Source organism: Electrona antarctica, assembly GCF_951216825.1.
Source record: "Electrona antarctica genome assembly, chromosome: 19".
Lineage (NCBI taxonomy): Eukaryota > Metazoa > Chordata > Actinopteri > Myctophiformes > Myctophidae > Electrona > Electrona antarctica.
The window spans coordinates 27,582,582-27,610,036 of NC_136800.1; the positions used below are offsets into that span (position 1 = coordinate 27,582,582).

The following is a 27,455-nucleotide window of genomic DNA, read 5'->3' on the forward strand; positions in this document are numbered from 1 at the left end:
GTGCATGCAGACTACTCAAATATAGACCCAGTGCATGCAGACTACTCAAATATAGACCCAGTGCATGCAGACTACTCAAATATAGACCCAGTGGCAGACTACTCAAATATAGACCCAGTGCATGCAGACTACTCAAATATAGACCCAGTGCATGCAGACTACTCAAATATAGACCTAGTGGCAGACTTCATGACTTAAGGCCCTATAAGCAGCATGGGGTAGATTTAGTTATTTAAGTCAGTAGTTCTCAAAGTGGGGTCCGGGGGCTCCTTGAGGGGTTCCAGGGGGTCCCCATGCAGCGAAATGAGTTACCGGTAATCTATGTCGTCAAAATCTGTTTAATCACTAACCCTGTATACTGTACATCAGCTATGTGATTTATAGCTGATGATCTACAAGCCCACAATGCCTCACATTGGCTTGTAGATCAGCTATGTGATATGTTTTGGTTAAAACAACAAGATCTTTGTTAAACGGTTAAAGGGATAATAGACTTTCAAATAAAATACACATTAAAGAAATTATTACTCCTCAGAGAAGAGTCTCCCTGCAGATCGACGATTACAGGAACTTTCTACTGTATGATGACTTACAGTGGTGGAAGAAGTACTCAAATGTTTTACTTAAATAAAAAATAAAATAAATAAAATACAAATACAAAATATACTTGAGTATATAAGGCTTATAAGTACTAAAAGTAATCATATTGCAGAATGTTCCATTTCACAAGTTCAAAATGTGTACACAATCTTAAAAAAATAGCCGATCTACAAGCTCATTTTCAAATGGCCATTATGTAGGGTTGAAGTGGTTAATCATGTATGTTTTCTAATCAAAATTAAAATCTCCAAAGTAACTATATAACTAAACTTTTCAAACAATAGTGGAGTAAAAGTACGAGTTTTGGCTCTGAGATACAGACATTTGGAAATACCTCAAAACTGTAGTAAATGTACTTATAGTTACTTTTCACCACTGGTGACTTACTGTATTCTGTGATGGAAGAAGAGACGAGTGCTGTTCTCCACAAGCCCTTTATTACACTTCTTTTATACAGTATAGTGATGCAATACATCCCTGATCAAGCCCCTCTCTGATGATATCTGACTCACTCACACACACACCCACCCACACACACACACACACACACACACACACACACACACACACACACACACACACACACACACACACACACACACACACACACACACACACACACACACACACACACACACACACACTCACACACACACACATACACACACACACAGCATTTATACTTTACTTTCACTTGTGTTATTACCCATTTATAAAAAATGGCATTGTTAGATAAATTCTGACATGTTGTTTACACATCATGTCAAGTTGACCACTTGGATAGAACATTGGCCCAGACCGTGTTTCATATAGGTCATATTGTCACCTTATTCTTCATATCATCATTTTACTCATAGCCTACTGCCTGTTTACACAGGGTGGTTCATCTTATCCTTTATATTATTTTATCATACTTATATTATGGATTTCCTGACGCCACATTCAGATTTTATATCTTATATCTTGTTGACTCCTTATTCGGTCTCCATACTGTCTGTCCCCAGGCAAGTTAACTCGCATACTGAGAGGCCTATTTTGATTTGAGACATGTATTTGACCGTGGTGCCTAGTGAGAAAGTAGATAGGAGTATTTCTCTCTGTCGAAAGTTTACAGCTAGCAGGGAAAGAATGTTACCAGTCTCATCATCCATTGCTGGTCCAATGAGTGCTCGACAACCAGCACCACCGTGGGATATTGCGGAAATGAACTATCTATTCAGCCAATGAACGTTTATCAACAACTGACGTGATCTACAGTATCAATGCCTGGGACATACTGTGAAGGGGGGTTCAGGTTCAGTTCGGATCCATATTGGAACAATTGAATACTCTAAATTATAGTGATGTATTGTACTATTATTATTATTATCTGAACCATGTAGCACATTCTCTATGTAAATTGACTTTATTACCTACTAAAAATTACAGTTAAAACCTTAAACTTCCTCTCAGAACTTTATTGTCTCCACCAGGCCGAAGGCATGGGGAGAGAGTATGTTTTGCACTCCGTCCGTGTGTCCGTCCTTCCTTCCGTCCTTCCTTCCGTCCTTCCGTCCGTCTGTGAACAGCTAATCTCCGGCACCGCTAACCCGGTCGATGCCAAACTTTGCACACACACTCCCTGGATGCCAACGATGAACCTCTGCCCCACATTTTCCAGAACGGCCTGTTATAGCGCCACCATGAGGCAGCTTTTCACATTTGTTACCTAAAACTGCACCGATCTGCGTGAAATGTTGCATGCACACTCCCCAGAGGCCGAGGACAAACCTTTGACCTGCATTTTCCGCATCTGCCTTTTATAGCGCCACCAGGAGGCCGACTCTTGTAAAACACATTTTTTGATATTACTCCTCCAGATTCTGTTCAAAAATCTCACAAATCGTTACACAGTATCTCTATGGTCATGTGCTCAAGTTGGATCTGTCCCATATTTCATATTCCATCCTAATTGGTTATAATTGGCTTTCACAGTTTGCAAGATTGCCCCGTTTTGAACAAAAGCCTCAAATCATGAACGCAGCATGCAATTTACGTGAAATCTTTCACACATTTTCTTACTAGGCTGAGGAATATATCCCACCCTTTTCACATTGGCCTGTTATAGCGCCACCAACAGGTTGATTTTTGCAAAACACATTTTTGGAACAAAATGCCTCAAATCATCCAATTGCCATCAAAGGCGTATGAAGAAATGGCAAACGGTACACATGATCTCTGTAGTCATGGGATCAAGACGAGTCTGTTGGATTTCTCAGATTGTACACTGATTGGCTAAGATTGCCTTCCAAAGTTTTCAGGAGTGGCCCGTTTTGTACAAAATGCTGCACATGTCCTGCTCATCCAGAATTCTATCCTTAGAGATGCTATGAGTGATCTGGCTCTGCATTTCCTCAACAAAATGAAGAAAATTGTTGCAAAAACAAATAAAAAAAAACATCCTCCTAAACATTTTGCCAAACATCACACACACTCCTATCCTCCTGGTGGAGACCTGTGCCCGGAAGGGCACTTTTTCTAGTTTCATCTGTCTCCAATTCGTTTTTAAGGTATCCTTCTATTTTTTATGGTACCGTGGCTGTCATTCAAGATTTAAAGGGCTATCCACTCATTTGTAAGGTAAATACAGCACGGTATTTGGTCTCCCTGTTGGGTATTTAAAGGTATTTTTTCTAAAGAGTATTTCCTGCTTAAGGTAACATTTGGATATGGATAGTATTCCTGTTAAAGCTAATTCTTAACTTTGTCATCTGAAATGGTTTAATAACCATTTTTGCCAATTGTTAGAGGCTCTCTGCCTAGATTTGTGGTGCAGAGTATTTATTTCTTAAAAGTATTTTTACAGTATTATACAGTCCTTTTTATCATTAGTGAATCATTAATTGTCCCTTCTGCATTTTATATGTAACAAATTGGTCTTCGAGTCTTCCCTTATCTTAAATATTTCCAACAGGCATGCTCTGAGGGAATTCACCACGCACGCACGCACGCACGCACGCACGCACGCACGCACGCACGCACGCACGCACGCACGCACGCACGCACGCACGCACACACACACACACACACACACACACACACACACACACACACACACACACACACAGCATTTATACTTTACTTTCACTTGTGTTATTACCCATTTATTCGAAATGGCATGCTCTGAGGTAATTCACGCACGCACGCACGCACGCACGCACGCACACACGCACACACACACACACACACACACACACACACACACACTCAGCATTTACACTTTACTTTCGCTTGTGTTATTATTACCCATTTATTCGAAATGGCATGCTCTGAGGGAATTCACCACACACACACACACACACACACACACACACACACACACACACACACACACACACACACACACACACACACACACACACACCCAAAAATGTAATAATTACATAAAGCAGTTACTTTATCTACTAGCTGGTTCTGATCTAACATATAACAAATACAAGGAGGGAGCATTACTGAGAGGGCTTTAAAAATAAACAGATACCACTGCTTATCATGCCTCTCATATGGATAAGCCTGCGTTCTCATAAGGTGTTCAATGATGCGTACCACAGCTAACATTGCCAGTGAGCAGTGACCCATAGGGTGGAATGGTATACAGTGTTGAGGTGCTTTAAATTGATTGCAGCAATTCTATAAATAATGTCTCCAACTAAAACTGAGCGAAAAATGGCTTCAATAATAGTTTTTCTACTGGATGCAGGAAAGCATGATTTATTTCTGTAGAGAAAACCATTTATTTTTTGTCTCAGTTTGGAGATAACGTAATCAATGTGAAATTTAAAAGTCAGTTTGTTTCTCATCAAGCCAGATGCCAAGGTAATTTAATTCTGAGACCCTCTCTTTTGTAGAGCCACTTGATGACGTTTTCTAAGGTCGGACTAGCCCGAATGAACAACATGAATTTCGTTTTACTTGCATTTAAATCCAGCCTAGGCTCAACCAGGGCAACTTCGAGAGCATTAAAAGGAAGCTGCAGCTTCCTGGTGGCAAAGTAAAAGGGTTGAAAGAATGACTGGAGTCCAGTCATTAAAAGTGTCCAGCCACTGGACACATTTTCGACCTTATCTTTGTATAATTGGTCTTCGCTAATGCATATTAAAGGGCCACTTCACCCCTTTTGCAACCAAATCTTATTTTATTATGTTTTGGAGACAAGAAACACTTTCCTGGGGTTTTTACGTGGGTAATATGTGTTTTTAGATATTTTAGTATTTCAAAGTGTCCATGGGCTCCATGATGTCATGGACATTGGGCTCACTTCCTTCCTGGACTACAATTCCCATAATGCTTTGGTCCACTGCTCCTCCTTGTGGATAGGGGGAGGGCTGTCTTACTGACACAACATGTAGTCCAGGAAATAAGTGAGCCCAGTGTCCATGACATCAGGGAGCCCACGGACACTTTGAAATACTGAAATATCTAAAAACACATATTACCCACATAAAAACCCCAGGAAAGTGTTTCTTGTCTCCCAAACATCATTAAAATAAGATCTGGTTGCAAAAGGGGTGAAGTGACCCTTTAAGAGGGTCACTTCACTTCATCTTTATCATCATCAGTTGTTCTGCATGTGCCTGGTGAAGACTGGTAGCAAGCAGTTTGACTCACCTTGATTCCAACCACAACCACAGTTAGATTAGATTATAGTTATTGCTATTTTGATTTGGTCTTGGGTTAGGTATAGTTAGAGGTTTAAAAGCAAGGTTAGGTTGCTTTATTTGTTTACTGTTTTGCGCCCAGGCACGAAAATTAAGGCCCTGCCCTACCTGGGCCCTCATCAAACCCTGTACACTCAAGACACTGCCCCCGCTGCCACCCATAGATCTCCATATATGGAGCTGACCTGTTCTGACATTCCATATGTTGATCTGACCTAATCAAACCCTGTACACTCAAGACACTGCCCCCGCTGCCACCCATAGATCTCCATATATGGAGCTGACCTGTTCTGACATTCCATATGTTGATCTGACCTAATCAAACCCTGTACACTCAAGACACGCTCCATATATGGCCAGTACAGAATTCATTCCATTATGTTGATCCCCATGCCTCGCCCAGCAGTCTTCCAGCAGTCTTCCGGATTCTGGCCGACGCGGCAATCTGCCGCGTGGGTGGAGCTTCATTTCCATCCACCAGCCGTCTAAAAACCCGGAAATGACGCAAAAGCAGCTTCTTTTGTCCGCGCATGGAATCTTAGGTGTGCCCAGACCCACAGTGCCTCCAGTGATGACGTAAGTTCCGGTTGCTTTAAAAAACATTAAAAGGTCATGCTGTACAAAACAAGAACTTGTTTTAATCCTATTCTACTTTATATTTATTTACCCATTTATCATATTTATGAATGGATCAAAGCAGAAATTAGTAACATTCAGAATGTAAGGGTGACTTTGGCTGACTTTGGCAAAAGAATTACCCACAGTTCATAGTGTTACCAGGGGAATGAGAGGAAGCCTCCAAAAGTCAATCATTTAAATATGCAAATTAGTTATGAATCGCGGTTAGAATGTCAACAAACAATAGTGCATTCTCACTGTTCTCAAAAGGAGACGAAATGGAAGGATACTAGGATACTGTATATTGAATAATAATAATAATAATAATAATAATAAGGGAAACATGATGAGAAATTACTAATGAGCAAAGTAAAAGAATATGGAAATGCAATTTATAATCAACATTACAACCCCTATCACACAGGAAAGTGTATTTACAAAACTAATAATAAAAAGATCAGCTTAAATACTAAAATAGGCCATCATATTAATAGGCCAAGCAGATGGACATGAACACTTTCTGTATTCTGGGTTATCTCATGCTAAAATCTGCTGATGCATATTGATTTTATTTTTGTTGAACTAAGCTCTATGTAGTTTTGTAAAGTTACTCTTCAAATAGGGTAGGCATAAAGCCTCGGCTTCAGCCTACACCTTTTTGGTTACATGTTTAAAGCACTGGCTGTGAATAAGGACAGTTTAGTGTCATGAATAGTGTCATGAATGGCGGACTCATCTTCAAAGTGCTGTCCCATTCCTTTTACAACAATTTGGAGCCCTTACAGCCTCTCACAAAGCGTTGCCTGTTACCGCCATATTGGAGTGATGCCGGCAGCACTACCGCTACGCCATCTAGTGGTGATTCCAAATATTTGAGGACTGATTCTATCGCGGTTTGCTCATAGAGCTCCGTAAAGTAAACAAGGATTAGACTTCCTGTTTACGTCCGTGTTGTGAGATAGCAAGGATGAGGCCCTCAGAATAAGAGAGGTTAATTTTATTTTGTATTTTTTATTATTTGTATTAATGAGTACTAGAGTACTTATATATGTGTCCTAACAGGTTTTTACTGATTTGGCACTTAGCAGTTAGCACATAGCCTACTGTAGCCTACGTACTGTGGGGTGTGGGGTTTATAGAACAATCTAACCTATTTAACAAAAATACAAATCTACTAAAATATTTATACTGTGTTCATGTTGTAGGACTACATGTCATGATTTGATGATTGATTTGATTTAAATATAGGCCTAGGTTTTTATTTGTATTTGATTACATTCTTATCTATGTAATTTGAAGAATTTAGAAATATTGTCTAAATCATAAAAAGAGAGATTTTAACTTTAACAGAAAAGGTGGCAGGCCTTCCAGTGAGTGAAAATTACGTTTCCACACTATAGTGGACGCTGAACAAAAGGCTTTTCGGGGCAGCTGTTGTGAGACACACATGTGTTCGCCGGATAGTGTGGTGTGTAGAGGACATCTCTCCGAACTTGTGCGTATGTCACAACCCCAAAGAGCCGTTAATTATTAAAAATTAATCGTTTTTGTTTACTTTAGTGGACACTTTTATTCTGAAGAGCTCGGCCACCGGAAGTCTTATCCTTGCTCCCCTATCCTGGCTCCCTTGACGTTGACACTGGTGTGTGTTTACTACAATAGCGTTATAGGCGATTCGGCTTGAAACAGCTTCTTCAGCGTGGTGTGGAACAAAGAGCATTAAAGGAAAAAAATGTCTCGTAGGCCTTTACGAGATGAACACCGATCTGCACATGATGCTGCTGTGACAAGTAAGTTACCTAGAGAAGATGGTTAGATATAAGATTATTGTGCAGCAGAGATGGCCTAAGAAAATGTCAGAATCGATAAATAGTAAATACATCTACGAGAGTCTAAATCATATGCTACGCTTGAGTAAAGATGGAAAGAGATTCAGATTCGCAAGAGATTCGCTTTTCCGGACTCAATAGCTCAGGAACGAAACATTCCTAAATCACAAAAAACATCTCATTCTTATCCCGATTAGATAAAGAACAAACTACAACTTGATTTGAATCCCCAACACGACGAGAGTATATCATATAGGCTACGCTACGCTTGAGTGAAGATGGAAAGAGATTCACAGATTCGCTCTTCCGGGCTCAATAGCTCAGGAACGTAACATTCCTAAATCACAAAAAACATTTCATTCTTATCCTGATTAGATAAAGAATAAACTACAACTTGATTTGAATCCCCAAAAGCCAACCTCCGAGTTTAATAGATTAAATGCATCGTGCAGCTGAGCGGTTAGGGACCGTCTACAAAGTGCATCACCGAAACTTCCGAAAGTGAAAATATTCAATAACTTTATTTATATGCAGTGTATTACCGCGATATTTACATCACACATCAATGGTGTACTTATGATTGTACTACATACAGCATTCATTTGTGAAATAAAACGTTTAATTTATATACATTTATTAGTGAATACATTTTCCCCATTGACTTGAATAGGAAAATCTAAAACTCCATTTCAGGTACTTTCTCTCGGAATTCGTATGGCCTACAGTCCAGAGGCCTACACAACAAAAAATAATTACACAAGTTGGCCTCATGGTGGCGCTATAATAGCCGACTTTCTTTGGCCTATAACTCTTAAACCGTAGGTCAGAATAAAAAATGTCTAACACTTGCTGACTATACGGAAATAATGATTAACTAACCCTTATTGATTGATTGATTGATTGAAATATTTATTAACAGTTTGCAGAATTACAGTACATTTCAAGCACAAACTCAATACAAAGACTGTTAACTGTGAGTGGACGACCCAATTAAGCATTACACTTGTTTACAAGAGGGTCCACCAGCTCCACCTTGTTCAATTCATCAAAACATTTAGAGACGTACAAATAAACACTTCTATATAGTCAAAGAACAGAACAGGATTCATCATAAGGGAGGTAAAAAGGGAAAAGAAACATATCCAGTGAGGGAAAAGGGGGTGGGGGGGGGGGGAGGGGGGGGGAGCACCCTTAAGTAATTAGTTAAGCATTAGTTAAGCATTTAAACATGTTTCGGCTTTCATGGTTTAATTTATAGATCTACTTTTATCAGCCAAATCTATGCCCACGATGAGTGCTCAAAGGCGGGTAGGGGTGGAAAATAATCTTTCGTCGGCAGACTCGGCAGACTGTCTTTGTGCAGATAAAAAATGCTAGTCTGTTGCAATATGATAGTTTTAAGTAGTCTTTGACTGGTCTGGACAAGTTTCCTCTGTCTGGAGTCACCTTTAGTGTAATTAGGGTAATAGTGTAATTAGTGTAATAGTATAATAGTGTTATAGTGTAATTAGTGTAATAGTGTAATAAGTGTAATGGTGTAATTAGTGTAACTGCGACCGTACTGTGAAAACCTGCAAAACCTTTCTGTCCGTCCGTCGGTTCACACCTCCATATATGGTCACATCTCGTGATTACATCCCCATCACCACTAGGAGGCTTCCCCTGGTAAAATATCAATTTATTTAATTTTGGTGAATTTTTGATAATCAATGAAAATGCGCTAGGACGTGTGTACACGTCCTCGCAATCCAGCGGTTGGATTAGCTAGGACGGCTCCACACGTCCTACGGTCTAAATGGGTTAATGGCAAGTATTTCATACAACTTAAGTTAAAAAATGGTGAACTATCCCTTTAAAGGTTAGTTAATCATTATTTGTATAGTCAGCAAGTGTTACCGATTTTTTTATTCTACGACCTACGGTTCAAGAGTTATAGGCCAAAACGTAAAGTCGGCTATTCGGTGATGCACTTTGTAGACGGTCCCTAACCACTCAGCTAACCGTCTGCTGCCCATAGAGATGCATATATCTATTAAACTCAGAGGTTGTCTTTTTGGGATTCAAATCAAGTTGTAGCTTGTTCTTTATCTAATCAGGATGAGAATAAGATGTTTTTTGTGATTTAGGAATGTTTCAAGTGGAGTACTCACATGTTTTACTAATTATAAGTATCAATACTGCAATGTCTGCATTCATGAATTTGTATGCAATGTCATAATAGTAGCTGACTGTGTGTTATCATCCCTCAAATATGATATAACAATGAAAATGTATGTAGCATATTATATCTCGGCATATAATTGATCGATGATTGATTGATTGAAATTTTTATTCACAGTTTGTAGAATTAGGTACTAGCGATGGGAGATTAATCGGCAAACACATCGGTATCGGACGATTTAGTTGTTTTTAGATTAATCGGCATCGGTTAGATTAATCAATCAGACCGATTAATGAATCAATCCGATTAATCGGTCTGTCTTTACATATAAACAAGCCCAAAGTAACAGCTTGAACAGATCTACAAGCTCACAATATAAAGGTATTTAAGTTAAATCTGACTTGCTGCAGTGCAGATACCCTGTTACATGTATTTTTCAGAATGGACACAATTATTATAATTTTTTAATACAGAATGAGATCATATCGACATCGGTATTATGTTATCGGCCATAACAGCAATTCATTATATCGGATATCGATATCGGCCAAAATGTCTCATCGGCACATCCCTATTAGGTACATTTCAAACGAAAGTGCTACCAGGATAAATCCAGACAAAGGACCAAGACTTGGTTACATAACTTACATCAAGGTATACACTTCTATGAAAGAAAGGAAATCATCAGTTAAAGAAAGCGCCTCTGTCCCTGACCAACGGGCCCAGGGCCGGGCCCACGTGCCGTTAGATTCACAGTTAGCACACAAAAATCTGGTAAAGACTTTTAACAAACGCGTTGAATTCTCTTCGGACATAAAACATTTATACTCCCTTCTCCGTCTGTTAGAGTGTCCGTGCTACGGTGCTGTGCACTCATCCTCTAATTAATCCTTCTAATTAGTTATGCACTGCACTGACTGCAGCTGCGTACACACACACACACACACACACACCCTGAGACGGCGACGCGTTGTGAGCTTGTAGATCGGCTATAATGCCGTTCTGATCAACAAGCAGTCACAATTTAAATAGTGCAGGGAGTAGCCTACAGTGCAGAAAATGTAAGTGTTCTTCAGTTATAAGTATTTTTTTATCATGCAGCGCGAGAGCATGCAGAGCGCTGCTGATTGACAGTTCAGCTGTTGCTTGCTGTGCTGCGCGCACTGTGAATGCACGGCCAGCGACTCACTAGAAAAAAGTGTCGGGCTTCGGGCCGGGCTTTAAAACGGCGGTACCACAACGGGCCTGGGCCGGGCCTTAACTCCGCGGGCCCGGGCTGGGCCAGGGCCCATATTTTGGGCCTGTGCAGGGCTCTACCGTACACACACGCAGACAGAAAGACAGACACACAGAGACGTGGCGCATTTATAGTAGGATTTCACATGACTTAAATTAATGTTATTTTAAAAGGCACTTTTTAATCATTTGTAACGCTTCAGGAATGAACTGAAATTAACTTAATCATTTTTATTCCATGAACTATTTTAAATCCAGACTGGAACAGTCCAAGCCTGGGTCACACCAAGAAGGCACGGACAGCAGCGTTCACGCAACAAGAAGTTGCCGTCCTGCTGGAGGAGGTCCTACAGCACCGGGCCAAATTATTTGGCGGCAGCAAAGGCAAGGACGACACCTACACCAAGCGTTGCCTATGGCAGGATATAGCCAAATCCATGGCCCCCTCCAGTCCCTGTGGCCTGCGGCCCTGGAAGGGGGTAAGAAAGAAGTGGCAGGATTTATCCAGCCACGCAAAAAAGAAGGCGAGAGATGGCCGGGCCGCTGGTGGTGAACTCACCGCCGACGAGGAGAGGGTCATCGCCATCATCGGCAAAACAGAAGTCGGGTGGGTTGATGGCGGTATAGATGCGTTTGGGGAGATGGACGACCAGGAGGCAGAGCAGGATGATGAACAACCATCCGCGAGCGGGGCCAAAGCAGCGCGGGACACCTCCCCGGCCCCCAGCAACAGCAGCATGCCGGGTCCAGACAGCACCCCACCGCCGCCACGCCCCAGGCGCCAACCCGCGGCAGCAGGCCGGACCATCGTCATGCGGGCAGGCGTCAGACGGCCATCACTGGTGCGCTGCACCTGCAGCGAGGCCCTGGTGGCCTCTGAGAGGGAAAAGCTTGGGGTGCTGCGGAAGATGGAGGCCCACCTTCAGAGGGCGAACGACCTCCAACAGGAGATGTTGAACGTGAAGAGGGAGAAGCTGATGCTGCAGCGGAGACAGCTGCCACTGGCCGATCCAGGTTGGTGACATGTACATTGAGCAGCATGTTGATGCTTGATTCATGTTCAGTGTTTCCCCTAGTAGGCAACAGGCTTTGCCTACTAAGGGGAGGCTAGGGGGGACTCTCAGGCATGCAGCGGCATAATTCATTTGATTAATTTTGATTTTGACTTGTTTCCTACTGTTATTTAAACCAGTGGTTCTCAACTATTTTCATGTCAAGGACCCTCGCATTAATATGCATTTATACCAGATTATGTGTTAAAATGGTTTTTTTTGTTTTGTTTTAATATTCAAAGAATGTCACGTTTTTTTTTTTAGAATATAGCTTGATGAATGTTAGATTTAAACTGGTCGTTCTGTGGATTGGCTTCTTTTGGGCTTGTTTTCAATTTTCATAGAGCTTGTCGCTTATTTCTCTCTAAAAAAAATAAATCCACTTCCACTGTAAACAAACAACGAACGAGGCTGAATCATTAGCCACCACAGCCAGCAGCAGCTGCTGCAGGGCCCGGCTCATTATTCTGACAGCACCGACTCGCCCCATTACTAACCCCCTCAGGCCTCATACATGTATCAAACTAATGTTCTGTGTTCCGTCTGTGATTAATGGCTGCCACAATGCAATTCCAATGGGAGTCACATGGGAGTCACAAAAACAATCATCGGGAGCTCTGGAAGCTACTAAACAACCAACTAGGCTGCGGTCAGAAACTAAAAACCAGGTTTACAAACATCAACATCAAATCGGACGACACCCTCATCACTGACAAGCTTGATGTAGCCAACTACTTCTACTACTTCTACTGGCTACATCTTCTTTACAAACATTGCAACAACGCTGATTAACAAACTGCCCTCCCACTCTGGGCGTTTTGGTGTAGAATGGTGTAGAACATCACTGCCTTCTACAAAAACCTAGGTGTTTGTAAAGATGATTTTAAAATGGCAATGGTAACAACTGAGGAGGTACTTAAAAAACTGAGTGCCCTCCAACCCCACAAGGCCACTGGCCGTGACAACATTCCGTCCAAATTTCTCAGAGACTCAGCCATCTCTATAGCTCCAATCATCACCCACATAGTAAACCTCTCCATCAAACAGGGACAGGTCCCCCAAGATTTCAAACTGGCCAAAGTAACCCCCCTGCACAAGAAAGACCCCGGCAACTACCGCCCTATTTCTATTCTAAGCTCCATCTCGAAAGTGATGGAAAAAATAGTCTATGAACAGGTTGAAAAGTATCTTGCCACAAATAAATTAATGTACGAGTTCCAATCTGGTTTCATAACATCCCACTCCACTGACACATGCCTTCTCTATTTGAGCGACCACATCAAACATGAGGTGGATGCTGGCAAATACTGCGGCATGGTCATGCTGGACCTCCAAAAGGCTTTTGACACCGTGAACCACTCCATACTGGTTAACAAGCTAAAAGCAATTGGTTTTGATAGCACATCAGTGAGCTGGATGCAATCCTACCTGGAGGGGAGAGAACAGATGGTGGAGGTGAACGGAACACTGTCCCCTCCCAGTGAGCTGTGGCGTTCCACAAGGAAGCATACTAGGGCCTTTACTGTTCATAATATATACAAAACGACATGACATCAGCTTGTGACTGCAACTTGTTCCTGTTCGCAGATGACTCAGCACTGCTGGTCTCGGACAGGAACAAACTGCAGGTTGAAAAGGCCCTCAGCTCTGAACGCGGTAGAATCTGCACCTGGCTCGCTGACAACAAACTATCTTCACACCTGGGAAAAACTGAATCAATTCTCTTTGGATCCAATAGTAATCTCAGCAAGGCAGATGGCTTCTTGGTTAGAGTGGGTGACAATATTATCACACGTAAAGATGAAATTACCTACCTAGGTTCCATCCTGGAGGCTAATCTTTCCGGTGATAAAATGGCCACCAACGTAATAAAAAAAGTCAACCAAAGAACAAGATTCCTTTACAGGATCTCCTCACTGGTCAACAAAAACACAACAGGAGCCCTCGTACAAGGTTTCTTCGACTATGCATGCACCTCTTGGTACCACAGCACCTCAAAGGCCCTTAAAACAAGGCTCCAGACTTCCCAAAACAAACTTGTCAGGCTCCTACTTGGCCTCACCCCCCCGAACCCACCTCACCCCTGCCAATTTTGACAGACTGGAATGGCTTAGGGTCGAAGACAGAGTACAGCATCTTGCAATGGGTCTGGTCCACAAGATTCGATACACCACCAAGATACCCATGTACCTGTCCAAATACTTCCTTAATGTTAACGAAGTCCACACCCACAACACCAGAGGGAGTGCAACAAACCATGTGCAACCCAGATTCGGCACAAACAAGGGACTAAATTATTTTCGCTCCTATGCCACCAAAATGTGGAACGCCCTACCAACAGTCATTAAGACATGCGAATCCCTTGACTCCTTCAAATACGCTCTCAAAGGGCACCTACGGACGGCTGCAATTTGAAACTGGCCCCCGTAAAATCTGAATCGCTCCCCCACCCACCCACCCCTTTTCCCCTCACTGTATATGTTTCTTTTCCCTTTTTACCTCCTTTATGATGAATTCCCGTTCTGCTCTTTGGCTCTATAGAAGTGTATATTTGTATGTCTCTGGACCCTCTTGTAAACAAGTGTAATGCTTTATTGGGTCGTCCACTCACAGTTAACAGTCTTTGTATTGAGTTGTGCTTGAATTGTACTGTAATTCTGCAAACTGTTAATAAATATTTCAATCAATCAATCAATCAACTGCTGATGAAAGTTTCGAGTTATCCAGTCTCCTCAACAAACTAACCAGCCGCAGCGTGGCTACTAAGCGAGCAGGCGGCTGTGTCAGTGTGTGGCTGTGTGCTGCAGTTGACCCGACAAGTGATAAACTAGACGTAGTCAAGTCAACTCATCAACAGTAGATTACGTTTGTCCTGTCGATAACCACATCGCAGGGCTTTGAAGCTGAACTTGCGATTCGAAATAGTGTTTTTAATATCCATTTTGTGGCAAACGGGGGTTTGTTGACTTGTGGCTTCGACGTCAGTCCAGTACATTGCTTCCTCAAAATCTGGAGATAAACTTGTGTTGTTTAAAGCAGTGCTGCATGCATGCGACCGGCGTGGCGGGCATGCACACGCGTGCTCGCACACACAACACACAGCAGCTGCCCCAAACTACGGAGTGCAGAAAGGTTCAAACTTCACCCGCGTTAATCGCGCGTTAAAAATATTAACGCCGTTAAAAGACATTTGCGTTAACTCACGATTAACGCGTTAACTTTGACAGCCTTAGAAAAAACACATCAGCTCATCATTACCATCCTCCCAGATCTCGAGCAAGCGTTACTCCCTAATCATTTTCAGTGCTTCTTTTGCACATACTGCATGACGGAAGCATTTGAAGATTGTGTGAGTCAACAGTCTGGCTTGAGAGATCATTTGGTCAAGCTGCTGTGTTGAAAATAATTAAGATTGTGAAGGAGAACAACTTGGAAAGAGAAAAAGAAAACATTCAATGCTTTTCATATTTTTCCTAGACCTTGCTGTGTGTAAGGAAGAGCTTTCCATCTGTCAGGTCCAGAAGGAGCCACAGATGCCACAGGTTAGTGGGGAACAGGAGGAGTTACCGCGAAGACCAGGAGAGGCTCAGGTGTCAATGATGACATTACTTGCAGTAAAGAGTGAAGATGATGAAAATGGAGAGACAGAGTATCAAGCCAGCACCTCAACTGATAACATGAAAACACAACTTGACGTAGAGGACTCCTCCTCTTCATCCTGTTCTGAATCCGATACTGATGACAGTGATGACAGTAAGGAGACGAGTAACGAGCTGTCCCAGGACTTGAAATCATCAGAACAAACTCACTCCAAGAGGAGTCACACAGGGAAGAAACATTTTGCTTGTACAGTGTGTGGCAAAATGTTTAATCGAAAGGGGCATCTGGAAATGCATTCAAAGATTCACACAGGGGAAAAGCCCTTTAGTTGTAAAGTCTGTGGGAAAGGTTACGGCCAATTGGGTAATCTAAAATCACACATGAGGATTCATACAGGGAAACGTTAACTTGGAAAGTTTGTGGCAAAGGCTGTGGCCGGGAGGATGCACTACAATCTTACATAAGGAGTCATACAGGGAATACAGGGGAACAGGGGGGAATTTTACTTGTACAATGTGTGGCAAAGGCTGTACTAAAAATACACATAAGGACACATACAGGGGGGAAAAAACCTTGTGTCCATTCAGAACGGGTTCTTGTTGCTAAATTCTCAGTCCTAAATTGGTTAAAACAAAACATGATCACTCACACAGGGGGGAAACCGTTTAATTGTGAAAAAGGCTGCAGTCAAATGGGTGAACTAAGAACACATGTGGACACATACAGTGGAAAAGCCCTTTACTTGTAGCAATTATGGCAAAGGCTGTAGCAACAAAGCTTGTGAAGACACAAGGGGCTGTATTTTGTGTGTCTTAAGTACCAGGTCTTATTACTTAACTTAAGACCTGGAGGCGTGGTCAATGCTCTTTGGCCACTCAGAATAGCCAAATGGCATTGATCACACCTCCAGGTCTTAAGTTAAGTAATAAGACCTGGTACTTGAGACACGCAAAATACAGCCCAAGGACTCACACTTTTAATTGTGAAATTTGTGGCAAAGGCTTTAGTCAAATGGGAGGGCTTAAACAACACATGATGACTCACACGGGAAAAACCCTTCTACCGCAACACACAATGAGTCATGCATGAGAAACACCATTTACTTGTATTCAAATAAGAGGGCTTTAACACATGATGACGGAAAAGCCCTTTACTTGTAAACAAGTGTGGGAAAGGCTGTAGCAACGAAGGTAATCTGAAAAGACACAAGGACTCACTGGTGAAAAGCCTTTTAGTTGTGAAGTTTGTGGCAAAGGCTTTAGTCAAATTGGAGCGCTTAACAACACATGACTCACAGAGGGGAAAAACCCTTTACTTGTACACTGTGTGGCAAAGGCTGTACTCACATAGGTGTTCTGAAAAATCATGAGGACTCAACTCATAGAGGGTGAAAGCCTTTTTACAGAATGTTTGGAATGATCACCTGAAAAGACACTAGGACTCATACTGGGGGAAACATTTTGTTTAAGTTTGTGGCAAATGCAATGTGGCAATTGAACAGGAAACTGACAAACAAGACAACTGATCTGACACATGATATCACAAAAATGTATGAACATTCATTCTAAGCTAGGATGACCATGACAATGATCCTACTATAAAAAAGAGGTCCAAGTTCAGAGCCAACTCAGGTTGAGTGTATGATGGACATTTTCTTTTCATGATAAATTTAAATATCTTTTTTTTTAAATCACGTGACTGTTCGGCGCAAGGTTTGTATAGTTTTGAATGTTTCATTCGTATTTTATTTCATTTTTAAATCACGTTTACTTTACAATACGTCTAGGTTTAACTTTTTCTGTACAGCTTCTATTAAATCTATGCAAGAAAAAGACACATTTTTATATTGTAATAGTTTAATGAGTAATAACAGAAAATATGTAGTAGTCGTAAGGAACTCACTTACTGTATGTGGTTCTTAATTTATAGATCAGAACAGTAATGTATTTTGTTTTGCTTTTCCTAAAATCTAATCGGATAAACTTCAGTGTCCAATTACACTTCTGTCTGCTCATTCTTTGTGTTGCATCACTATCAATGTCACTCGTCTATCCTAGATCCTTCACAGATTCTATTGGCACCTGAACATTTATGTTTTGTTTTACTAAAGAGCAGGAGACTGGGAGAACCCTGTTACTGAACAAATGAGTATCAGAATATAGCTATTTAACACTTATTTTAACAAAACAATATTATTAAACAAACAAAACAACTTGCATCTCCTTTAAGTCAAACAGCATTTACATAGAGGTCTCTCTACTGCAACATTGATGTCCATTGGAAAATATTGTTTCATGTAGCCTAAAGCTGCATTGTATTAATTATTAGTTTTCTCTCTAATTTCCAAAATGTTCAATATTGTAAAAGACAGTTTAGTTCGTCCAAGTTTTCATCTGGTCTTTGAAGAAGCTCCTCCATCTGTTCCTCTTTAATCTGTGGTGGCTCTGGTTCCTCTTGGACCAGACTGTAGTTCCTCTACTGCTGCTCAGAGGAAACATACAGTGAGGTGCATGGAGTCTAGGCAAAAGAAAATGAGAGTAAACCTACAATTGAATGTTGAACTGTACATTTAGTGAAGTGTATAGTCCATAATATGTGGCCAATCTCTCACACCAACATTGTTCTTGTGAAGCAGTTTATATATTCAGTTCTAGTTTGGCAATTGGCTTGTCTTTGTAGTTACCTTGCCATGATATAACTCCACATATTAGCATGATAACTTCAAAAGTTGCTCTGTTGATTAAAAATGTATAAACCAAAATAATGTGCCTGCTGTGTTACATTGCATGGTAAAACAAGGTCTGAAAGTCACTGTTTTTAGCAAACAAGCAAACAGAAACCAACCAATTCTGACAACGGATAATCCGACACGGCATATATTTTCTTTTTGTTTTTTACAATGTGAACTACCTTGTTAGAAAGTCCACACGGCCCTGACCTAATTGTGTGCATTGCCCTTAACTAATAATGTGTTTATTGCCTCCCGATTCTGATTGGTTCATTTTCATTGCTAGTCACTCTGATCACAGGTGCTCCTTATTTGAGTAAATCTATAAATACCAGCTGTAGCTCCTGCTCTCATTCCAATTCTGCTGTGTGGCGTGTGCTACGCTACGGTCTTCTATTATTTGCTGTGTGTAGATGCACAAAGGTATGTTTTCAAGAGTACAGAGTAGACATTGCAGTTTGTTCGATGTTGTGTCTTTGTTTAAACCGTATGTAGTTTATTCAATTTGTTTGTTTTTATTACCAGCAAACTGTTTGTTCTATAGTACCTCATAGAGTATATGCTGTTTGTTTTCCATATTAATGGGAATCTACCGTATGTGATGTTATTGTTACCTTATTTATATCAATGTGTGATTATTGTTGCTAGTTCTACAGTCCTTATTTTCCTTTGTGTACTATGCTTACATTTACAGCATTTTTGTATGATTTTTGTTAGTTATTATTATTGTTTTATATATTTAGTGAGATGCATTTATATGCATTTATATTGTATGTTTCAGACCACAGCTGTAATAAATACCCTCAACTGGGAAAGTCTGGATTATTTCCCTGTCCTCTAAACGGGACACACTTCCATACCTTGCGCCACTCTAAACCACATTCCCTGGAGACCCCATCTCCTTTTCGTTAAGTTGAAGAACTGAACTATTGAAGAATTGAATATCTTCTTCCTAATGCAATTAGTCAACACATTACAATTGCGACATAATATTGGCAGCATAATTTGTTTTTGTAATTTTTGAATTAATATTTGAACATTTTCAGATTTAGAAGGCGAGTTTAGAATGGGAATCGTCCTAAATGGGTTAAAGAATAAATATATGAATGGCATGTTATACATTGGCAGAATCAGCTTTGTGTGCATTATTAGTTTCTGTGCTAAAAGAGTGACTTTGAGTGACTGTTTTATGGCACAATGTAACTCAAAGGGAAGATTTTTTTTCCCCTATCAACGGAACAACTATTGAAGATACGGTATTATTACCAATGGTAAAACCTGTGCTTTAAACAGGCTAAATATTGACTAATAAGAACATAAGAGTGAAAAGATATGAGCTGAAATAATTTTTCCTTCATTTCTTCACTAGAGCTAAAAAACAACAGGTTGGGTTGTGTATTTTGGTCACCAATTATGTTGTGAGACTAGCATTTCAGCAGTCAGCTTTCATCTACAGCTGTATACTTTTGCTTTCATCAGAAGCATTACCGCAAGCGTGAGGTAAACACATATTTATTTATTGAGCTCCTCACATCGACGTCCTGTAGGCATCTCAATCTGAGCTTCAATTCAGAGAAAACTAGAAAAAGTGCCCTTCCGGGCACAGGTCTCCACCAGTGTGTGTGATGTTTGGCAAAATGTGTAGGAGTAATATATAAACGTGTGTGTGTGTGTGTGTGTGTGTGTGTGTGTGTGTGTGTGTGTGTGTGTGTGTGTGTGTGTGTGTGTGTGTGTGTGTGTGTGTGTGTGTGTGTGTGTGTGTGTGTGTGTGTGTGTGACGCGGCTTGGCCTGTTGTAGCGCCACCATGAGGCTGATTCGAAAACTGTCAAGTGGCATTTCTTCCTCAGCCTAGTGGGAATATGCATGTACAGTTTCACCGCAATCGGACGCTGCGTTGAGTAGTTGTGGCGATTTGTACAAAACGGGTACAAAGCGGGCTACTCCTGAAAAGTTTAGAAGCCAATCGTAGCCAATGAGGGTGGATTATGAGAAATCAAACAAACCCGTCTTGATCACATGACTATGGAGAACATGTGTACTGATTTGCGTGAAATTTGGATAAAATCTGAAGGAGTAATATTAGAAAATGTGTTTTACCTATTTCGGCCTCCTGGTGGCGCTATAAAGAGCAGATGTGAAAAATTCCAGGCAAAGGTTTTTCCTTGGCCTCTAGGGAGTTGGCATACAAAGTTATCCACAGATCCATGCAGTTAGAGGTAAAAACACCTTTCGGCCAGTTATAGCGCCACCATGAGGCTGAGTTGAAAATGTTCATGTGGCATTTCTTCCTCGGCCTAGTGGGAATGTGCGCGCACAATTTCACAGAAATCACACGATGTGTTCATGATTTGCAGCATTTTGTTTGAAACTGAGCACTCCTGCGAACTTTGGAAGCCAATCTTAGCCAATCAGGATGGAGTCTGAGAAATCTGAAAGACCTGTTTCGTTGAATGGCTCTAGAGAGACTGTGTACCAATTTGTGTGATGTTTGGACAAAATCTGTAGGTGTACTGTCCAAAAACTTGTTTTTCACAAAGCGGCCTCCTGGTGGCGCTATAACAGGCCGTTCTGGAAAATGTGGGGCAGAGGTTCATCGTTGGCATCCAGGGAGTGTGTGTGCAAAGTTTGGCATCGACCGGGTTAACGGTGCCGGAGATTAGCTGGTAACAGACGGACGGAAGGACACGGACACACGGACACACACACACACGGACGGAGTGCAAAACATACTCTCTCCCCATGCCTTCGGCCTGGTGGAGACAACAAGTCCCCATGCCTTCGGCCTGGTGGAGACAAACAGTCCACTTGTAATGAAAGTGGACAGAGGGGAAACATTTCATTGACCAACCACAGCGGAAGCAAGCGTTGCCTAGCAACGGGGAAGCTAAGTACGATAAAGCTATTCTCGATTAATAATTAACCCAAAAAGATGTCAATACTTCAAAGATGTCAAAGGCAAAAGGTCTGTTTTGCAGAGTTATGGGGGTCCTTGAAATTAAGACCTTACTGCTATATGGCACACTGCCTTGCTTAATATGGGGGCACCAATGCTGTTCTAATTTTCAACCATGTTTCATTTGTGTCAAGCTTGCGGGTGTGGAATGGCCTTCGCATTTGAGAAAATGGCCATGCCAAAAAAAAGCACAAAGTTCTACATGTGAACTTTGGACCTGTTAACAATAGAACAACAGATTGTGTCTGAATAGCACAGTAAGTAGAGCTACCACTTTTGGAACAAAAGGTCATGGGTTCAAATCTGGGCACTGCCAACTCCGTGTATGACGATTAGCTTGGTTTGGTGATGCAAGTTTGCTGGAAGTCCTGGGAACTGATGGTAGGTGTAGTGTTAATTTATTATACCCCACTACAATTACAGCATTTGATAGCTTTAGTAATCGTATTTGACCTTGTGCCTGTCTTTGTTTAATTTTTTTCCTAAGCCTTTTTAACTTGTTTGCCTCATAATAAACACCTTTGCTCTTGAGCTGCTTTACCTCCAGTCAATCAGCCTAATTGGGTCAAAGTCTCAAACATGGACCCGGCAGATAGGTAAGCTCATCTGACATCCACTAAAACCGATCCTAGCCATCAACCGCCATATGAGTGCTCGGAACACCTTGTGTTAAGCAGCAAGAGACAGCTATTAGGATAACTCTTTGGGAAGCCCTTATAGTTTACATTTGTTTTGACACATTACTAGACAGACAGCCTGCTGTTCCTCTGGTGGCAATCTGGCCTCCTCCATCCTTTATCCACCCTTTCGTTCATATCAGTGCAGCTTTATAGCGTTTATAGCTCGTCAAGTGTTGAACATCAGTTTGTATCTTCATGTCGCTGCAGGCTTCAGTTGAAAATGAATGGTATCCTTTCCCTTGTCTGTCTTCTGAATGGTAGCATTTGGCCTGTGTCTTGCATATTTTTATGTTTTTATCTGTCTCCGGAGTTTGTGTTTTCCTGCGCCATTTTTCAGGATTGTTCTTGTTTAAATAAACCCTTTAAGTTGAACTATGTGCATTTGGGGCCTGCTCACTACACTGCACACCACTGACAGATAGATAACCTTGAGCAGCTGTCATGAGTTCCAGGCCGGGGGGGGGGGTCAATCCCCCACTATTTAATCTGATATAATAAACAACAGAAGCTCAGATGGGGTACATGAAGCCCAAAAAGAAAAAAGCTATACGCAATATACACAATGAGCTATAAATATGTGAAACATTGTCTGATTCTTCTGCCTGTGAGACACACAGCAATCTTGTATCTGCTACTGTACATAAACTGTGTGTGTGTGTGTGTGTGTGTGCGTGTGTGCGTGTGTGCGCGTGCGTGCGTGCGTGCGTGCGTGCGTGCGTGCGTACGTACATATACATACAACTCTCTTGTCTGTGTAGAACCTGATGTCAGGTTAGTAGGAGGAACCAGTCATTGGGGCGATGACGAGCAAGGACTGTTGGTGTTCTGTTCAGGTAACAAAATGACTTCAACAATAACACTAATCTTTCATAGACTCCTTTTTGGCATGTGATCTATGTGTCTGTCTGTCTGTCTGTCTGTCTGTCTGTGTATTGTTTATTTCCCTTTGCACAAATTCAGCTGTTATTTTTTCTGCCACCAGGTGTCACACGTAAACAGAATCATCACCTGTTCCCTTAATTCATCCATGCTCATCATAAGCTTGCTGATCTGGATACAGTATGTCTGATAGTATTTCAACAAACTTGTCCGACGTCATTTGTTAATAATTATTCCAATAAGATTTATTGATAATATGAGTTTGTAATACATGTTATATTTTCCATGTAGTTTAGCCTATGTCACAATCTGTCACATTCTGTTCCAAATAATTTACCGAAATGTTCTATTGTTTACTGTTTTATTTTAGCAGTACCCTGGTTCCCACGCCAACCTGCCGATCATATCCCCCTCCCACCCCAACATGCAGATCTTAATTACCCCTCCTCCCACCCCAACATGCAGACAGGGCTGGACTGGCCATAGGACGTACCGGGCATATTCCCGGTGGGCCGCGACCGTAAAAAAAAAAAAAAGGTCTGTGTATGCTGCCATCCTGCCAGTGCCATCATGATAATTTCACTGTACCTGTATCAGTGAGTGACAAATAAACCCTCTACAAAGGGTTGTGTAGTTCTGTAAAAGTGGTGGTATTAGGGCTTGTTTGTTCTACCCGCGTAGATTCACGCCAATTGGTCTTATATAGTGCTTATGATTGATCAAGTCGAGATGCTACTTACATATAGCATTGGGTTGCTTGTAATGGTCCCGATCAGGCTTTCTCAAAATAGTCAATCTACAAACTCATGCAATGTGCATTTGTACAACTTTAGAATGTTATGTGTGTCTGTGGGTTTTATGAATGTCAAACCAATGGCACCAATAACGTTGAATCAATAGAACGTTATTTTTAGAACGTTTAGAACGTTTTTTTTTCATTTCCTTGGAGGCATACAAGGTTTCCACCCGACAGCGATAATATAGTAATGATAGTGTATACATAAAGGACCCGTATGTTTTTTCCCTCCCCAACGTAAGATATCTTTGCCTTTACAGAAGATTTTAAAGACAGAATGTACAATGTATAATGTAACTATGTAAGTAATCAAAGTAATCCGATACCTACATTTCAAATATGCACTATAATGTGACAGTCTAAACAACACACAGCAAGCACCTTGTCAGCACTTTATTGCAATATTATTACATGCATGCCATATAATGGATATTCTGTAGTAATGAAAATGCCTTTTCAGATTCTGACAAATCAGGACACACTGTTGCTCACATTTCTCTACCAGTAACCTTGTAAGTTGCAGTTAATAATGACAGACGAAAAGCATCAAGGTGGATGTATGTCTGAGCAATGAGCATAGAAGCATACAGATCCACTGACTGCAACAAAAATATTGTTTCCATACAGAAAATAATGAGAATCAACAGAAACAAATGACTTATTTGATTTTGACGTGTTGCTATTGTCAGGTCATGTGATTCCTCTGGATTACGATCTATGACATGCCATTATCATCCTGATTAGAAATAATTATACTTATAGTCTATATACAGTCTGCACAGGTGCAAGAGGCAATCAAACTATATTCAACAAAATATATTATATAAATATATTTTGGGTAGGTGATTTTTACATTTGTTGATATATAAAAATAGTTTCCAACCATTAATACATCCGTCTGTGTTTGTGTGTGTACCGTGTGCATTGAATAGCAGATCTATAAGCGCGCCTGCGACATAAGCTGTAAGCTTGTAGATATGCTATTTTCGGAGCACGGCCCCGCCCTATGACAAGTTCGTATAGTACATTTGTCTGTATAGTGCGAGCAGGGTTGACTGTGTGACTGTGTCGAGGGCGAGGCAGGTCATAATATGAACAGCCAAGATGACACGCGTCTTTCTGCTGCCATGCTCTTGACTGACATCCCAAGTGTCGTTCATTGTTTATGCACACATTCATTTTAGGTTAGTTCTTGACTTGTTTCTGACACCATACAAGATATGTATGTAATGCGTGAAATCACTGAGATCCAATTCTTTATTCTAGACAGGTGAAAGGGGCCATCTTGTGATAGACAGATACAAATATAAAAAAAGTTACAGTCAATAATGCGGGCCGCATGGCCACGTTAAAATGAATTAAACAGTAAAACCGAGTACCGCAGAGTTTTGGGTGATAGTAAACTGGGGTTTAATTTTTTCTAAACCGCCCAACCTATTACTACTTTGATGGGCTAAAGAAAAATGCTGGTGTGAAAAACTAGCTGGCCAAATTTATGGTTCATCAAGATGACTGGAAACGCAGCTGCAGGGCTTGTCTGAGGATGGTGTAGAGCAGGGGTTCTCAACCCGTGGGTCGCGACCCCTAGGGGGCTCGCCAAATTATTTTGGGGGGTCCCCAAATTATTTAAAAAAAAAAACTGAATGGCTGGAAAATGGAAATGACGAGTTTACATAGTACACATAGTACATGCATAAACTTCCCTTAATGATTATATCTGGTGCGGGGCGGGGGGTCGCGAGACATGGCCAAAGCATTTCCGGGGGTCCCCAGACACAAATGTTGAGAACCCCTGGTGTAGAGAGAGAGATGAATCCTTATATCTTCAGAGCCACAAACTGTACAACTAAAGGGTGTTTTCCCCTGTATGAGTCCTCATGTGCCTCTTCAGACTCTCTCTTCGTCTGAATCTTTGTTCACAAACTGTACAACTAAAGGGTGTTTTCCCCTGTATGAGTCCTCATGTGCCTCTTCAGACTCTCTCTTCGTCTGAATCTTTGTTCACAAACTGTACAACTAAAGGGTGTTTTCCCCTGTATGAGTCCTCATGTGCCTCTTCAGACTCTCTCTTCGTCTGAATCTTTGTTCACAAACTGTACAACTAAAGGGTGTTTTCCCCTGTATGAGTCCTCATGTGCCTCTTCAGACTCTCTCTTCGTCTGAATCTTTGTTCACAAACTGTACAACTAAAGGGCTGTTCCCATGTATGAGAACTCATGTGCTTCCTCACATGATCTTTCCGGCTAAATTTTTGTTCACAAATTGGACAACTAAAGGGGTGTTCCCCCGTATGAGTAATCATGTGTACTTCTAAATTCCCCATATAGGCAAACACTTTGCCACAAACTGTACAACAAATGGGTTTTTCCCCTGTATGCACCCTCATGTGCCTGTTTAGAAGATACTTTTGACTGTAGCCTTTGCCACAAACTGTACACGTGAAGGGCGTCTCCCCTGTATGAGTCCTAATATGTTTCTCCGCATTGTCCTTTAGATTAAATCCCTTTACATAAGGTTGCGTGTTCGTGTGTTCAGTTGAGGTGCTGGCTAGAGGCTCTGTCTTTCTGTTTTCATCATCATCATCTTCACTCGTCACTCCTGGGAATGTCAATATTGAATCATTAGCCTCATCTGGTCTTTGAAGAAGCTCCTCCATCTGTTCCTCTTTAATCTGTGGTGGCTCTGGTTCCTCCTGGACCAGACTGGAGCTCCTCTCCTGCTGCTCAGGGGAAAGCATGGAGTCTACAGCAAAGAAAATGAGAGGAAACCAACAATTGAATGTTTGAACTGTATAGTGAACTATATAGTGAAGTGTATAGTCCTATAGTCATAATATGTGTCAATCTCTCATGCCAACATTGTTCTTGTGAAGCAGCAGGTGACGGTGTAATATTCACGCAATGGCCAGTTTGCACGAAAATGAATTTCACCCACTTTGATGTGACAAAACTGATACTGATTCTGTTTACAGTTGGCTTGTCTTTGTAGTTACTTTACCATGACATAACAGATTAGCATGATAACTTCAAAAGTTGCTCCGTTGATTGAAAATGTATAAACAAAATAGTGTGCCCACTCTGAAAGCGGGCACACTATCTGAAAGTCACTGTTTCTAGCAAACACAAACAAACGGACCAAACAAAACGGGTAACATTACATAACCTGACATGGCATATATTGTTTTTTATGAACTTCCTGTTGATTACCGTAATTTCCGGACTATAAAGCGCACCTGAATATAAGCCACACCAGCTAAATTTAGGGGGAAAAAAAGAGTGTGTAAGGTCTTATATAGACTGATCAGCTGTGGTCTGACGTAATGTCTGACGTAATTAAATCACACCCGTGTGAACTGGGTGACCGCACGGACAGACAGACAGACAGACACGTAAACTAACAAAGCCAGTCGTAGGAGTGGTTTACACCACTCAAAAACAAATGTGTACATATACAAGCCGCACTGGACTATAAGCCACATAGAGGCCATAGCCGGCCATAGAGATAGATTTAGAAGGTCCCCTAGTGGCCGTTAGCTGTAAAAATCCATAGATTAGCCGCACCGTTGTATAGGCCGCAGGGTTCAAAGCATGGGGAAAAAGTAGCGGCTTATAGTCCGGAAATTACG

The 27,455-nt window shown here is 41.3% G+C and overlaps 1 protein-coding gene across 2 annotated transcripts; it reads left to right on the forward strand.

Moving 5' to 3' along the window:
* The first annotated feature begins 7,576 nt into the window (after positions 1–7,576).
* Positions 7,577–16,265, forward strand: LOC306912468 (uncharacterized protein). Of its 2 annotated transcripts, XM_079488717.1 has the most exons (3): positions 7,577–7,705; positions 11,400–12,155; positions 15,671–16,265. In XM_079488717.1, exons 1-3 carry the CDS (start codon positions 7,648–7,650, stop codon positions 16,198–16,200), a joined length of 1,344 nt encoding a protein of 447 aa, XP_079344843.1. In that variant the 5' UTR covers positions 7,577–7,647; the 3' UTR covers positions 16,201–16,265. The 2 variants fall into 2 exon arrangements, with proteins under 2 accessions (XP_079344843.1, XP_079344844.1); XM_079488718.1 differs by lacking the exon at positions 15,671–16,265 and having other exon boundaries at positions 11,400–12,378.
* The last annotated feature ends 11,190 nt before the right edge of the window (positions 16,266–27,455 follow it).

What these genes read in the sequence shown, in the direction of transcription:
- LOC306912468 (XM_079488717.1), top strand. Translation starts at nt 7,648, where the DNA reads ATGTCTCGTAGGCCTTTACGAGATGAACACCGATCTGCACATGATGCT. An exon ending in ACATGATGCTGCTGTGACAA is followed by an intron (nt 7,706 to 11,399) that starts GTAAGTTACCTA and finishes TTTTAAATCCAG; the next exon opens with ACTGGAACAGTCCAAGCCTG. An exon ending in GCTGCCACTGGCCGATCCAG is followed by an intron (nt 12,156 to 15,670) that starts GTTGGTGACATG and finishes TATTTTTCCTAG; the next exon opens with ACCTTGCTGTGTGTAAGGAA.